This window comes from Esox lucius, chromosome 11 (genome assembly GCF_011004845.1).
Source record: "Esox lucius isolate fEsoLuc1 chromosome 11, fEsoLuc1.pri, whole genome shotgun sequence".
NCBI classification, from domain to species: domain Eukaryota; kingdom Metazoa; phylum Chordata; class Actinopteri; order Esociformes; family Esocidae; genus Esox; species Esox lucius.
The window spans coordinates 9,118,708-9,134,439 of NC_047579.1; the positions used below are offsets into that span (position 1 = coordinate 9,118,708).

Genomic DNA, 15,732 nt, shown 5'->3' on the forward strand with positions numbered 1-15,732 from the left:
AAAGATAATACTCTGTATGCAAGGGACAAGGCTATAAAACTCTGAAATACTCACCCTCTCTGGGATGCTCTTTTTATACCCAGTCATGTTACTGACCGGTTGCAAATTAACCTAATTAGTTGTTGAGATGCTCCACCAGGTTCCTTTTTTAAACCAGATTTAAAACCAGATAAAAGAATACCTAGCACATCGGATATTGTGAAAGTCACGTTGTTATTAACTTAGAGTTCGATATTGTGTCCTTTACTGGGTCGTCCCACCCCTAATTTTTCTCCCAAGAAGAAAAAGAAGTGTACTCCACTATCATTTCATACCATGCCCGCAAGTTTGTTTGCAAAAACAACCGGATGTTGACTGTTTGGGGGGTTGGTGACGCATGTGATTTCTGGTGGGTGTGTTCTTTCCCCGGATTCAGTGCGACGTTTCAGTAAAGTTCTAAGATGGCGACGGTGCATCTGAGAATCGGGGACCTGGTTTGGTGAGATATTCGTTTTAACCTTGATCAATCGTATTATTTCATTTTAAAATCATTTCATACATTGTAGCCCTGTTTTATAAACCGTGCTCACGTATTTTTGTTGTATTTCATGTGGTACAGGTGACGATATTTCCCTTTAATAGGCAGCTGTCGATCGAACACAAACAAATAACGTTACTGCCTGGCTGCCTAACCCGAGTACAGTAATCATAGCTATTAGCTAGTTCGTTAGCCAACTGGCTACCCTTGCCGCACCCAGAAGTGAAACCTGGCACAAAAACCCGCGTTAAATCGAATGCCAGTTAGTGTGTACTGTTCTGTGATGTTCGAGAAACAGCACTAATTTCAGCATACTTAGCTAGCTAACTAGTACAGTAGGTAGTAGTGGTATACTAATTATTCTGGCTACATTGTGTAGTTAGCTATCCAATCTGGTGGCTGTACCATGTCCAGGGCTTCCTTGTTTGGAGTCAGTATTTACTGTAACGGTCAGACGGGGTAACTTAGTACTAACCAGGTAGTAAACTTGTGTTCTTCGACAGTGCTAGTATGATTTTTCGACGAGTCAACTTATCTTTTTAATGGTCACTGTTATTGTCTTTTCAGGGGAAAGCTTGGACGCTATCCTCCATGGCCAGGCAAGGTAAAAACTGGCAAATACTAGCTAAATCTGAATGCCTTGGTGGATTGAGGACACTGAAAATTTAAATAGCTAGCTACTCTCGTAGATTATATTGTGATTCACTCTTTCCAGGTCGTCAGTCCTCCAAAAGACCTTAAAAAACCAAGAGGCAAAAAATGCCATTTTGTGAAATTCTTTGGCACAGAAGACCAGTAAGTAAACAAACACAACTGCATTAATTGGTAATTATATTTCTCTCATTACTGATCCATTTTGTACATGCCTGTGTGTTTCTGTGTGCAGCGCCTGGATTAAAGTGGAGCAGTTGAAGCCGTACCACCCTCACAAAGAGGAGATGATCAAGATCAACAAGGGCAAGCGCTTCCAGCAGGCAGTGGATGCCGTCGAAGACTTCCTGAAAAAAAAAGAAAAACAAGGGGGCAAGGAACAGGTGAGGCAGTTCTCAGAAAATGTCCTATATCAGACTGACCCAAACCCACTCTGTTAGTCCCAAGGCAAAGATTGGGAGAGGGGGTGTGTGATGCTATAGATGGCAGGTGAAGTGGATTACTCCAGACATGGGGAAAACCAACAGCTGATGCCGTTGGAACAAATGGGAACTTGTAACCTCATCCCTGTTTAGCCTGCAGTTGCTGGTTCTCCTGTGATGCAACAGAGACGTGGCGGTTGTGTGTGTTTGAAAGGCAGTCTAACTGTAAGTTCCCTAAGTTCGAGAAGGAGGAAGTGATATGTCATAGGCATCAGTGTGACATTCTTTACATGCACCAGTCAGGTGGGAATAGACTATTGGACCTCTGCCAAGCCCGGGGGCTCCAACTGTCAGAGAAGTGATTTCGTGTCACCAAAGTGACATTAACAGTTTTACTTTGTCCCCTATTTTACCCACTTTCCATGTCTATACATTCATGGATTTAATCGTGTAACCTGTTTGGGCAAGCCTTCAGACCCTGGTGGTCGTTTTAAGGCTTTAATATATGTGCGCTCTGCCCGCCTGTGTTTGTACACCTTGCTCCCTCACTACAATAACATCACCCTGTGTCCTTCAGACTTTTTCAATGTTTGATGTAGCCTTCACCGTGTCTGTTATTTCAACAGAGCTCTGAGGGTAAAGGGGACGCCAAAGGAAAGAAGAGTCCCACCAAACCCCTGAAGATCCTTGAGGAAGATGACGAGGACCTCAGTGCCTTGAAAGACCCCTCCGAGAAGGTTAGTAGTGTCAAAGGTCTGCCGTCGGTTGGATGAAAGAGTCCGGCTTTGAAGTGCTCTAGCCACACACGGCTTCCTATCCAGACTCCTGATCATTCTAATCGTCAGTTGTTCAACCATGAGGTAGGATGCAGAATGTGCAGTGGAGTCCATAACTTGAAGATGAAATTAAGCATTCCTGGGTTTTATGGATGAGGGGGTTCTAAGGGAAGAACCCATCTGGTTTTAAGTACCAGGCCATTTGTTAAGACCCACTGTGGCATCAGATTACTACTGTGTTCTTCTATCTCTTGAGTACCCCATAGGGAACCATTAAGCTAGCTTATCTAGAAAGTCTATCATATTGAATTATTTGATTCTCCACACTCATTGTAGGAGAACATCTAAGTCTCTGCTCCATTAATGTGAGAGAACCTTTAGGAGTACTGTCTCTCTTCCTGAAGAAATGAACTGACACCTCACTCTTAGGGTTCTGTCTAGTCACCCCCACAACCCGCTAGCTGTATAGAACGTCTGTCTTACTCCATAAAATAAAACAACATGCCCCCGACGCTATAGCTGATTTAGTCTTCGAAATAACTTCAAGGGTAATGTTTGTCTCTCTCCCTGAAGGACCTAACTGACTCAGACCCAGAGCCGTCCAGTCTTGAGCGGCTAGGGGGCCTGGGTACGGCTGGACCCGTCTCGGGATTCAAATGGGAGAGCAGTGTAGGTGAACCCGTTCCCATGGCCTGCCTTGCCTTGCTATACCTTAACTTAACCCCTGTCTGCCTTTACATCTGCACGCTGCACTAGACCAATCCATAGGCACTCACTGGACACCAGCCCTGGAGCCTGTATGTTTTTGTCCCAGCAATTACACTATCTGTATCTGCTTTAGCCTACTCCCAACTCTGGGAAAAGGTTTTTTTAGTCCAGGACTTGGCATCTGAGTCCAGGAAACCATCCCATAAAGCTCTTTTAATTGACAATGGGTGGTTGTTGTCAACTAAAAGAGCATCAAAATGGGTCCAGGCTAATCAAATTTTATGGCTGGACTGGAACAAAAGCCTGCAGCCTTTTGTGGTCTCAGGACCGGTGTTGGTGGCCAGAAATGCACCAGAACGTGAAGCGCAAAGCTGAGTTCACTTGAACATAATTGTTCAGAAGGAGATAAGATAGACATTATGTCATCTAATCAGAGCCACGAGTGATCCCAAAACGCCAGAAGATGCTTGCTTTGTTTTTCTGATTTCAAAAGTATTTTTGGTGCTTAACAAGCTTCCGTCTCGGTTTGAGTTGGTTCCGGAAATACAGATGCTGTGCAGGCCTATGCAATTAATTAATTTGATTTGGTTTATTTTCTGATTTTTCTTATGACTTCATCAGTATTATTATATTGACTTATGGTTCAGCCACAGATTTGGTGACCAAATGTGGCTCAGATGGTAGGGCCCGACACCCCCAATGGCCGGTTTGTGGGTTCAATTCCCACAGGGGACGAGAAGGAAAATGGATGTACTCCCTACTGTAAGTTGTTTTGCATTAGAGCATCTGCTAAATGACGAAAAGGAAAAGTCTTGGGCAAGCCGAGGACTGTCTTACTCCAAACGTACATTTTCCTTTATGCAACACGGCCTAGAAATTGAGGACTTTGTTACAATTTTCTGATGTATAATTGAAGGAATATATGGTTGGTGTGTGCGGTTGTCCTAATCACTAGTGCAGAGTAGACCTGCGTAGAATGTGTGTTTCTGGAACAACCCCCCCCCCCCCAGGCCATTTGCCAAATGGACCCCCATCTCTTCTAGTGCACTACTTTCAACCTTTTCAGTAAATAGGATTGTACTGCCTTATTTCTAACCTATTTGCCATTAGTGCACTACTTTTAACCTATTCCCAATATAGGATTTAGTGCACTACTTTTAACCAGGAATTTGGTGCAAAGGAGTGCCCTATCTAGGTGGACCGTGAGCCCATAGGACTGCACAAAATTAGTGCCCTTCCTAGGGGATTGGGTGCCATTTGGAACGTATCCTCAACTAGGTCCCTGGAGTCTCTTGAAAGGACATACTTCTACTACTACTAGTTTCCAATTGAACTCTCTTCCATTATAGCCAGTACAGGACGACCCCCATTTCCACCATTTTCTGCTCAGCCAGACTGAGAAGGTAAGCAGAAAGCGTTTGCAGCTGGACGTTTGTCGAGCGTTTGGTTTTGGGTTTGATGTCACGGTTTGGAGCCCTCTGCACTACCCACTGTTTTCTTTAGGGGTTAAATAGGTGCCACTTCAGTCCGGGTACTAGTTAGTTGAGCTCGATCTACTCATACTAAACATGTCGCTTTTGACCGAGTACAAAGAGTGGACTGTAGTTAAACGGACCTTACCCAGGCTAGTGAAGTTTCTCCCAGGTACAGATCTAGGATCAGTTTTCTCAGCCGTTCATGGAGAAATGCAAAACTGACCCAAGATCTGCATCCAGGGGAATCTTCACCATGCACCATTTTCAGGCGGGAGAATAGCGCCGGAACGTGAGTGCGGGACCTAAATAGCAGCCTGCGTCTTGATTCTTCCCCCCCTTTGTTTTGCACGTTCCCGTGATGGATTTTATTCTGGTGGAAAGTCCCACCCCACCAGGGCCTAGGCTACACCCCCACAACCCTGAGGAATCCATGATGCGAAGGGTGCAAGCACAGGTCATGCTGAAGAATTATGCCACATTCGCATTACTCTGAAGCGACCCACCTACCAATTGGTTGAAGGCGACACTTCAACCGGTTGGCAAGTCAGACATTTCGGAGGTTCCTAGTTCCAACTAGCGTGTGAACACGGCATGCAGGCAGCCTTTGGAGACCCTCTCACCTCTACCGTTCTTTTTCCACCTTGACTATTAACCCTTTTCACCCCTTTCCTTTTAGTTGACTATGTTTCTTTAGTAGGTTTTTCAGTCAGTTTGATACCTTGCACTTTCCTTTCCATGAATGTTCCACTGGCACATAGATACAGCACAGCTTTTTTATAAAAGAAATAGGATGATTTAGAATTTCTTTTAAATCCCCTTGTGTGTAGTGACCTCCCCTCCCCCCAACCCCCACTGCTCTTGCATGGATTTTCGTCTCTGTCCCAAATGGTACCCTATTCCCTACTAGTTAGTGGCATACTTTTGAACAGGGCAAAGTGTACTATGTAGGGAATGTGGTTTCGTTTGGGACCGACCAACTACTCTACTGCCTTAGTTCAATGTCCTCAACCACAGTCATAGTGGATTTGGAGGTCATTTGAAAAAACATGAAAATAAAGTTGGCTGTGCACACTGAAGCTCCATCTGGCCATTCACCCTGAGCTCCCAAGGCCATGGCCTGTCGACATAGAGTAGGCCTATGGCGAGTCACACACAGCTCAAGTGAAAGTTACAGTTGAAACTGCAGTGCATGTGGTTAGGCTGATAACTCCACTAGGTGGTTCTGACTTGTCTTCCCAGCGTTTACAAGCGCCGTTATCAAACTGTTACTGCCACTAGTCCTACACAATTTGCCACACTCCAGTTGATAGAAAGCAGATAAAAGCTGTCCCCTAACACTGCTTTAACTGCAAGTGTGTAGTTGCTCCCCTCTAGTTTGACTTCTTCCTGGAATTACATGACTTAACACTGATTTGTGCCCAGTCAAGTATTCTTTGTCTCAGTCAGTGCTACAAGCCCAGCATGCTATCAACCCCTAGCTAGCATTAACCTAGCAACTTCCTCTCACTGGCTGAACCAGGAATACATGTTATAACCATTTGTCAGGGGTTGCACTGTAAATAGCACCAAGCTTCCCATATAGTGCGTTACTGTAGACCCGAAAGCGGCGTGCTATCTAGGGAGCAGAGTGTCATTGGGTGTGTGGTGGTGTGTTCAGCTGTCTGTGTATACTGACGGGCTGCCTTCTTAACCTTCTCTCATCCGCAGCCTGCCTCGTCCATGGAGCCCATTAGCAAACGCCTGAAGATCGTTGAAGAGGTGAGTGAGCAGTGTTCTCGCAAAGCCCCTCTTTAGGGTGCTGACATAACATTCAACTGTAGTGTCTGTCTTTCTTTGCAGCCCCATTAGATGATTTCTTAATGACCACTTGTCTTCCTGTGGTCCACAAATAAAGCAATAGCTTATTACGTCAATAACGGACAGTGAAATGAGTCCTACACAAATCCTTGTTTCCTTTAAAAGCAGTGACCATAAACAGTTAGGAGTAAAGGGTGTATTTTTGTTTAAATTTTTGAAATAGTAGCATGCCTGAGTGCGTTCACCAAGAATGTTGTTTAGTGGCGGCGCAGAGCCTTTCAGCAATACTGTTCTACTAATTCATAGGCCTGTGTTACTTGTCTGTCCCTTTTGATATTGCCATATGTCCACAGTAGGTTGCTGTTAATGTGACAAAAGCTTTATAATCACTTCACAGATGACACCTCATAATGTTGAAAGAATGGTAACTGGGTGGCAGATGGCCTAGTAGTTAGCACATCCGAACAGTAATCGAAAGGTTTGCTAGATCCTCATGAAGGCAAGGTGAAAAAATATTTACTTTATCTGAGAAAGGCAATAAACCATAATTGGTCCTGTATGTCGCTCCTGATAAGAATGACGTAAATGGAAACTTAGAAGAAAGAAATGACCGGTAGAAATTCTTTACAATCTGCGAAAAAACACAGAAGATAGGTTGAGATTTCACAGTCCCCCCCCAAAAGTCTATTGCATCATTCCTAATAAATTTCGTCCAGTTATTTAATTATTCAGAATTGTCCGAAAGGATCTATGCTGTCCACACGAAGACTGTCATTCTGATCCCTGTAGAGATCTGAGGGCACTGAGGTTGGTCCAAACAATGTTAAACTACTGTGTTGTCTTCACCGGGAATCAATAACTGCCTGCTCCAAGCCCAGGGCTGCTGCTGCATGGCCCAAGTACTCGTAAAGATTATTCATGGTTGGCGGGTCTGTTAAGTTCTGTTCCAGGGGAGCCACTCGTTTTAAAAGCTCACAGCCCCATGGTTGTTCTTTGACACCACATTGACTTCTGAATGGTGTATTTTTCCACAGAGAGCGAGCGCTAGATAATAAAGCGTAACAACTTCTGAAATATTTCTTCTCTGTGGTCTTGAGGTGTGTCCGTGTTAACATGTCCTTTTTTGTGTGCAGGACACAGGGTCAACATCGATCCAAGCTGCAGACAGCACTGCTATAAATGGCAGCATCATACCTACAGACAAACGGTAAGAAAGACCCTGTTTATTTGGAATGTAGACAGTGTGCCCTCGCCGTACTTCAGTGACCTTTCCTGTGTTGTGCATTAAGCTGCGTTACCGAAACAGGACATGGATTCCTGCTCTTAAGGGCCCGTCTGGCTCAAGCAAGGATACGTCAGAGCCTAATTAATGCTAAGTGGCTGAATGCTGTGGTGCAAGACAGTATAGCATGGCTGTGACATACCTTGCAAAAATATTCAGTCCCATCACATTCTCTTCTATTATTGAATTACAAATAGTATATTAATAATTAATTCATATTTGTTTGGTTTTTAAATGTTGAAAAGTATGATTATTATTGTATGGTGACATTCGTTTTATGTTAGGAATAAAAGAAAGAAAGAACTGGTGCTGGATGTTGCTTGCCTAAGTATTCAACTTTGCCATGGTGGCTCACAGTGCACGCGTGAAAGAAATTGTCCTGGTGAAGACTGTTACCATACCATTTAAAGCACACTGTTACCATACCATTTAAAGCACACTGTTCAAAGGTCATTGGTCAGACTCTCAATCTGAAAAAAGAGAAATGAAGACCGACCTAAAGTATTCTACAGAGGTGACTGGTTAGGTAATTTGGATATGTCAGTGAAAACAGTTGGCTCAGTAATCTGGATGTGAAAGTTGGATCACACAACGAGGCACTACCAAGTAAAAGGCTGTTCTTCAAAAGGGGATTTTGAAGGAGCAACTGTGTTCAGTGGCTGGGAGTGAAGTAACAATGCCACAGTCAACCGTATGAAGAGCATAACATTGGCCTGGATGGCAAGGAGGCCAAAGTACCATCTGAAAGCATCTCTGGTATTTGACGGAACTCCAGTGGGTTGAAATCTTATGCAAGCAAGCATTTACATTTTTATTTTTATTAAATATTTACCAACATAAAAACTGTAAACGTAAATTGATTTTGAGTTGGTTTTTAAATGGCAAACCAAAAATTCAAATGTACCATTTGTCATTCAGTAAATGTGTTTGTGTTATAATTGCCTTGGTGACCGGTTTCTAAAAGCATCTGGGGTTTGTTGTACATGGCCTGTATATCACAGCAAAGCACTGTAGTATGGCTGTTAAAGGATCACCATTCCACGTAGGTCCTGGTTAATGAGCCTGTATTGGTTACATGGGTCGGCTACATCGGCACTTCTCATCTGACACTGAAAGCTGGCCCTGGTGTTTTCTGTCTGTTCATCAATAAAATAATCAGTTAAAACTCTTCCTCCAACAGGATAGGGTTCCTGGGGCTGGGGCTTATGGGTAGTGGCATAGTGTCCAACCTGTTAAAGATGGGCCACATCGTCACTGTGTGGAATCGCACGGCAGAAAAGGTACCGCAAGACAACCAACATGTGAGAAAAATAAGTTACACCAAATGTCCACTTGTGTTTGCATTATGACTATGTATTTCTTAGGAGAGCAAGTCACTTGCAACTGTTGTTTAGTTATTACAGTCCCTCTGCAATATTGCATAATATCTTACAAGATTGTTAGGCCTCAATCGTTTGGGTGAGAGAAGGCCCACTTCCTCTTTGGTGACATCACTTCCTGCTTTGTACTTGCTTCCTGCCGCAGTGTGACCTGTTCATCCAGGAGGGGGCCCGGTTAGGAAGGACTCCAGCAGAGGTGGTCTCCATGTGTGACATCACCTTTTCCTGTGTCTCCGACCCCAAGGCGGCCAGGGACGTGAGTACCTCCCCCTGTCATTATTCTGAATCCCAGTGACATGGGCAGCAGGTAGCCTACCGGTCTGATCAGAGGTCAAAGGCCACACTGGATAAACCAATGTAATGGAGAGCCTAACATTGTTTTCTTTTCCTCAGCTGGGTCCAAAAAAGAGCAGTTATTAAAAAAAGTTCCATTATCATGTCGTTCTATTTAGTTTTGACATTCAGCAGTGACCTGCAGTGTTTTTTTTTGTTTTTTAAACCTATTTGTTGTTTTTATAAAAAAAAAAAAATCCTCTTAAGTCTTGACTCCAGACAGATTAAATAATCTGCCTTCTAATGCCTCCCTGTCAGTTGGTGCTGGGTCCCAGCGGGGTGCTCCAGGGCATCAGGCCAGGAAAGTGTTATGTCGAGATGTCTACTGTCGACCCAGAAACCATCACAGAACTCTCACAGGTACACACACACACACGGTTATCATGAATGCACATGGCCCTGCGCACTGAATATATATATATATTATTTTTTTTAAACAAAATTAGGTAAATGTCTGCTAATTGACCTAAATGTAATACTTACATCTCACGCAAACATACACAACTCGGTCAAAAACCATTTCTTCTGCTTCTTGGCCATTCCCAGTTCGTCTAGAATGCTTAAAAATGACACAAGACAAGTTCCATTCCATCTCATTGGCTCCTCTGTTGCTACTTCCCTTCATCTCAGCTCTGATTGGCTGCTGGCCCTGTCTGTCTGTCATTAGGTGATAACGTCGCGGGGTGGGCGCTTCCTTGAGGCGCCTGTGGCCGGCAGCCAGCAGCTCTCTAACGAGGGCATGCTGGTCATACTGGCGGCTGGAGACCGGACGGTCTACGAGGACTGCAGCTCCTGTTTCCAGGCGATGGGCAAGACCTCTTTCTTCCTCGGTAGGTGTTCTGGTGCAGTGTGTCTGTATGGAAAATGATCTTGCTCAGTAGGAAGCTCATGTTAGCGTAAACACATTTGTCTACGTATCTGTTATCAGTTCTAACTAATGCGCAAGCGGAAGTTGATGTGATTTGAATGTGGATTTTAACTTCCATGTTTGTTCTGTCAGGTGAGGCTGGCAATGCGGCCAGGATGATGCTGATCCTCAACATGGTGCAGGGCAGCTTCATGGCAACCATTGCCGAGGGGCTGACCCTGGCTCAGGCCACGGGCCAATCACAGCAGACCTTCCTGGACATCCTATGTCAGGGTCAGATGGCCAGCACGTTTGTGGACCAGAAATGTCAGAGTGAGTCATCGAGGAAAACCCCTGTTATATCTACAGCTTTGTAGGACAGTAGATGGGTGGACATTTAGATTCAGTCTCTTCACTGACATTGATTACGATCTCTGGTCTTCTACAGATATCCTGCAGGGCAATTTCAAGCCAGACTACTATTTGAAACACATTCAGAAGGATCTGAGGCTAGCCATCTCCATGGGCGACACAGCGAATCACCCGACCCCGATGGCCGCCGCGGCCAATGAGGTAAATGGTTGCCTGAGCGTTTGTATGTGGTAATCTTCTGTGGTAGAGGAGAGAAGTATTACTGACCACGAAAATCTGTTTTGAGCAAAAAAAATTATAGCTTTTTGCTTACATGGATTTGGTTATAACGTTGCAGAGTTTTACATGGAGGGTTGTAAACCGTCCTCAAGGACAACCGCTGGGCATTAGGGCTTTTTTTCTGTGGCACTCTAACAACACTAACAGTGCTTTGTAGGATTGAGCTGCCAAACTAGACCTTGAATTGCTGGGATATTTTTTAGCCGGGCTGAATCAGAAGCACAACCAGTAGTTCTTCAAACTGAGCGTTGAGCAGGTTTTATACAGTTGGCTAAACAGGTACTTTGTCTGGGGATTAAGTGTTGGCCCAACAGCAGTAGATGTCTCTGCTGATGAGCGCAGCCTCCCATTGTCAATATGTATGTTGGCTTTATTAATGTACACTGTAGGGATCTCCTCATTCAGTAATACTAGGGATGTGACCTGTCCAATTCGCGAGTACGGCCTTGGCTCTTGTGAGCAACTGCCCAGCAGTTTCCGAAGGATCAACCAGTGCGACATGCGCTCTTCAAACTGAGCGTTGAGCAGGTTTTATACAGTTGGCTAAACAGGTACGACCTTGCATCCGCCCTGAATGTTGCTAAGCCAAGTGTTGGTTGGTATGGCCAGGGATTCAAACACTGATTTATCAAGCGGCATGTCGTTTCTATGTAAAGGGTAGGATTTATCATCAGTATGAATGTGTACATTTGCACATGGCCATAACCATGTTTAGCATGTGTGAAATGGTGGAACTGCTTCTCGAACGTGTATATTACAGGTAACATGGAAAATATTGTTTGTATATTGGTGAATTACAAATGTTTAGATTTCAGTATTTTTCCATAAGATATTTTTGGGAAGACTTAAACATTTGAATCACATAGAAGAACGTGATGGTCCTGCCGTAGGAAACGCCGTTTCATTCAATGTAGTCATGGTGACCAGTGGTCTACTGTAAAGTACTTCTCCAAAAGAGGCATTGGCTTAAAATATGTAACTCCTAAAAATATGTAATATTAAATCACTCTTAGGTGGTGAAAACGATCCTTCTTTGGTCTGAAATCGATTTTTTATTTTTTTTATTTTTTTTTAATCAGTAATAAAGCAACCAAACTTCGGCACACCTGCTAATCGACCCTTGTGTTGAAGACCAAGGGCGAACTATAGATTTAATTATAAATAATGATTTACTCTTTGGTTGCAAGTGATGTAGACAGTGTGCATTTCTGTTCTAAAACAGGAGCGTTTGCCATCTGTATTAAGACAGGAGCGTTTACTCTTTGTGAATTATTGTCCCTCAAATGGTTCCAGGCGTTGTCCTTCTCAACATGGTCCTTCTCTTGAGTGAGACATTCTCTGTCCAATTTGGTAGAGCCCTTCACCCCAGAGTTATTGATTTAGAAAGCACAGGCTAATTTCTTCCAGGTGAGGATGGGGAGGAGGATAGCAAATCAATGACTGAAATGTCAAATTCACCAGAACTAATCAGGCATGCTAGAAGACCCACGAGATCGGCAAACCTGATCTTTTATATAATCTCAACTGGATGTTGGTTCTGAGAAACAGAGCTGACCCTTATTTTCCACTCGTTTGTGTGAAGAGTGCAGTACGGATGGGGGAAATTCAATGGAAAAACCAACATTGGTGTTTTGATAATGGTGGTGGGGTCTAACACATCAGTCCAGAACCTCCCATGTCGGGTTGAGATCTGGTGACGTTTTCGTACCCATGAAACCATTCAGTGACCCCTCGTGCCCTGTGGATGTTGGCATTGTCATCCTGGACGAAACCCAATAATGAACCCTCTTTAAGTCATCTAGATCCTTTCCTCTTGCGTTCTTGATCCAAAATCGAGGTCCACTGGGCCTGCTCTGCGTTTTTATACCACGGGGAATGATTGGATGGTAATTGCCCAATTGGGTCATGCAGTACACCTGCATGGAAGCATCTCATTTATGTTCCTCCACTCACTTATATCCAGGATATTCCTTATTTTCCACCCCTGTCTGAATCTTAACAATGTCCAGTTAATATCCCTGACTGATAGCTACTCACCATGCCACTGTCTGTGTCTCTGCAGGTGTACAAGAGGGCTAAAGCGCTGGACCAGTCAGACAACGACATGTCCGCCGTGTACAGAGCCTACATTCACTAAATCTCCCGGAGACCTCCTCATCCTCAACTCATCTTCTCACCTGGACCACAATCTTCTTGTACTCCTTTTTAGTTCATCAAATTCAGTTTTTGTTTCTCTGGCACCAGAGATGCTGGCGTCACCCTCAATACCCCCACATGGGGGAGTGTTTGACCCTCACCCCTCAAGTTTCAGAGTTCTGCCGGGTTTCGGTTCTACCGGGTCATCCGTTCCAACCCCCTAATGTCCCTGATTTCAAGGGGGCAAATAATATGAATCAGTGGAATTGGCTTTGAGGGTCCTAGATATAGTGCACTACAGTACACCTGGCTCCAGAATAGTGCACTATCTAGGAGATGGGATGCTATTTGGGACCTACATACCTTCCCTGGGGAGTGTTGCACTGACTTAGTGTTTTTAGTTTGGATTCATGATATTTGATTGCTCAACATTTATGTTGATTGTTCTCAGCATCTTTGCAGTTGGTTGTGGATCGTAATGCTTTCTGATGGTAAAGAAAGGCAGGGTGTTCAGTAATCAGAATGGAGCAGACTAGGCCCATTCTGATGGTAGGGTGCTTTGGTCTGGTTTGAGGTGTGACCCGTCGCTGGCAGTAGACCGCTGTCGATGGGTGTGGGGCGTGGCTCATTGCTTACAATGCAATCTGGTGGGTTTGAAGGTCCCGGATGAAGTTTGACCTTTTTTTTTAAATTTTACCAGACTATTTAATTGTAGGTGTGATTTTCTTTCATTTTTTTTATTTTTTTTTATCCCAGAGTTCCATAAACTTGACACAAGTTATCTTTATGGAAATATGGAAATGAGAGAAAGGAGGATGTAGGATGACAGACAGAGATCCACCCAGAGAATAATGCCACTGCATTGCCTTAATATTGTCACTTTTTGAAGTCTTCTGAATTATGTATTTATTTATTTTTAATGCTCTGGAACTTCTCTCTATTCCATTTGTCTTGGTTCAGTTTGGCCCAGAGCTATCCCTGTAGTTCTCTGAATTTGAACAGTGTTTTATTGTGCTCGGGGGCAGGTTTTTCAAGGTTATTGAGGCCTTAACATTAAAGTAACAAGTTTATCATATATTTTCTAGCCAGAAGCTGCATTTAAAATGTTATTGTATTCCCTTATTTAGAACCCTTCTAACCATTGGTGACTGGTCAAAAGTAGTGCACTAAAAAGTATACAGGGTGCCATTTGTGACACTGAGATACCTTTGAGGTTGCGTTTAAACCCCCTGCAATTGTCGAACATTGTAAAACATTTAAGTTGTTCACTTTCTATGTACATACTATTGTTTTTGAAACCCCATAATAAGCGGTTGCATTTTTAACTCTGGTCTCCAGATGAGTTCATGTTATTACTTTGGTTACTTCTACACAGTCGATGCCCTTGGCTGTAGCGAGATTAGTGTGCCAGTCTGTTCTCCCCATGTCCTTGTTACTCTTTATGTCAAACTTTTCTCCAACAGGTGCGGGACCAGGATATGGAAAGATCAATTTATTTTCCACATTAATCACTATACGATGTACAGTCAAAGCTACCAAATGGGTATTTCAGTTCTGTCGTAACAATCAGATCCTCAGTTTCCAGGCCCCAGATGAAAAACACTTATGTTGGCCTAAAAAAATGGAAACCTGGTAGATATGTGAGCAGGAGTGTTAATGGTTACCTGACTAGTTGTAGTGGGGACATGACGTGAAACCAATTAAATTACTTGGAAGAGGATTAAAGGCACTATCCAAATACCTCCTAGCAATTAGTAGCTTGAGGTGGATTATGTGCTGTCAGCAGAAAATACGGCTTGCCTTTCAGTAATTACCCTCCTCTTTGTTTTGGTGTGAGATACTCTGAAAACCCATTCCTTTCAAAATCCATTTCAGACACTGTTTTTGCTTAAATCAATTTTAGTTTTGCCAAAATTGGAACGAAGATTTAGGTTTAATTAGTTTAAACACAGAGTAGTGGAAAGGTTAAGTATGTTTTTAGTAGGAAACAAACATGTCTTGTACATAGCCCATATTGGCTGACTGGGGGTTGGCTTTATAAATACATAAAGGGTAATATAAAATACTTTTGGCTAGACTTCTTTACTGACTTGATTGTCAATCATCTGTGACCCGAAAGGAGCCCTAACCCTAAGTGGTGTGCTGTGTGCCGGGGCCCTGGTTAGTGAAGCACCCTGGTCAGGGTTAGGGTTCAGGTTGGGACACAATTCTAGTGTTGTAATAATACTATAGATTGTTCTGTTCAGTGTTTGCTATAGAAATTAATATCCTTTAAAAATGGTTTATTGATGTGACTTATACAAACCTGCTTATAACGGCTTTGGCGAAACTCCAATGACATGGGTCCCATTTTGTGCAGGGCCTGCCAGGAAAGGTAAACTGTATGGACTTGGGATATTTATGATTTTGTGTACATGTTGAAATGTCAAGGCTTTTTTGTGCAGTTTATTAAATCCTCTACTGATTAAATCAACCTATGTGGTTTTTATGGAACTTGTGTACACAGTTGTGAAAATCCTACTAACAAAGACTGATCCAGTAAATGCAGAGAAAGGTTTGGGTCTGAATTGATCTTGATGTTATATCTGGGCCTATGCCCAACCAACTCACAGGCCCTATACCAGGGCTGTCATTCAAATAAGGTCTGGTGAAGGGAGTTCTAACAGGTGACCTTTATTTAAATCCAGTCAAGTAGAAAAGAGTAAAATACTCAGGAGACATTCAAGAGAGCCTGTAAAACAGTTTCTGCTTTGGAATG

At 43.4% G+C, this 15,732-nt stretch overlaps 1 protein-coding gene across 5 annotated transcripts; it reads left to right on the forward strand.

Annotated features, from left to right (window-relative positions):
- Positions 1-396: 396 nt before the first annotated feature.
- glyr1 (glyoxylate reductase 1 homolog (Arabidopsis)) lies at positions 397-15,447 on the forward strand. 5 transcript variants are annotated; one of them, XM_010873868.3, is made up of 16 exons: positions 397-478; positions 1,085-1,121; positions 1,233-1,312; positions 1,404-1,551; positions 2,217-2,327; positions 2,940-3,035; positions 4,424-4,477; positions 6,257-6,307; positions 7,480-7,553; positions 8,809-8,929; positions 9,153-9,263; positions 9,599-9,700; positions 10,008-10,170; positions 10,341-10,520; positions 10,636-10,760; positions 12,901-15,447. In XM_010873868.3, the coding sequence occupies exons 1-16, from the start codon at positions 441-443 to the stop codon at positions 12,973-12,975; spliced, it is 1,566 nt and encodes a 521-aa protein (XP_010872170.1). In that variant the 5' UTR covers positions 397-440; the 3' UTR covers positions 12,976-15,447. The 5 variants fall into 5 exon arrangements, with proteins under 5 accessions (XP_010872170.1, XP_010872171.1, XP_010872172.1 ...); XM_010873869.3 differs by having other exon boundaries at positions 8,809-8,908; XM_010873870.3 differs by lacking the exon at positions 4,424-4,477.
- Positions 15,448-15,732: the final 285 nt, after the last annotated feature.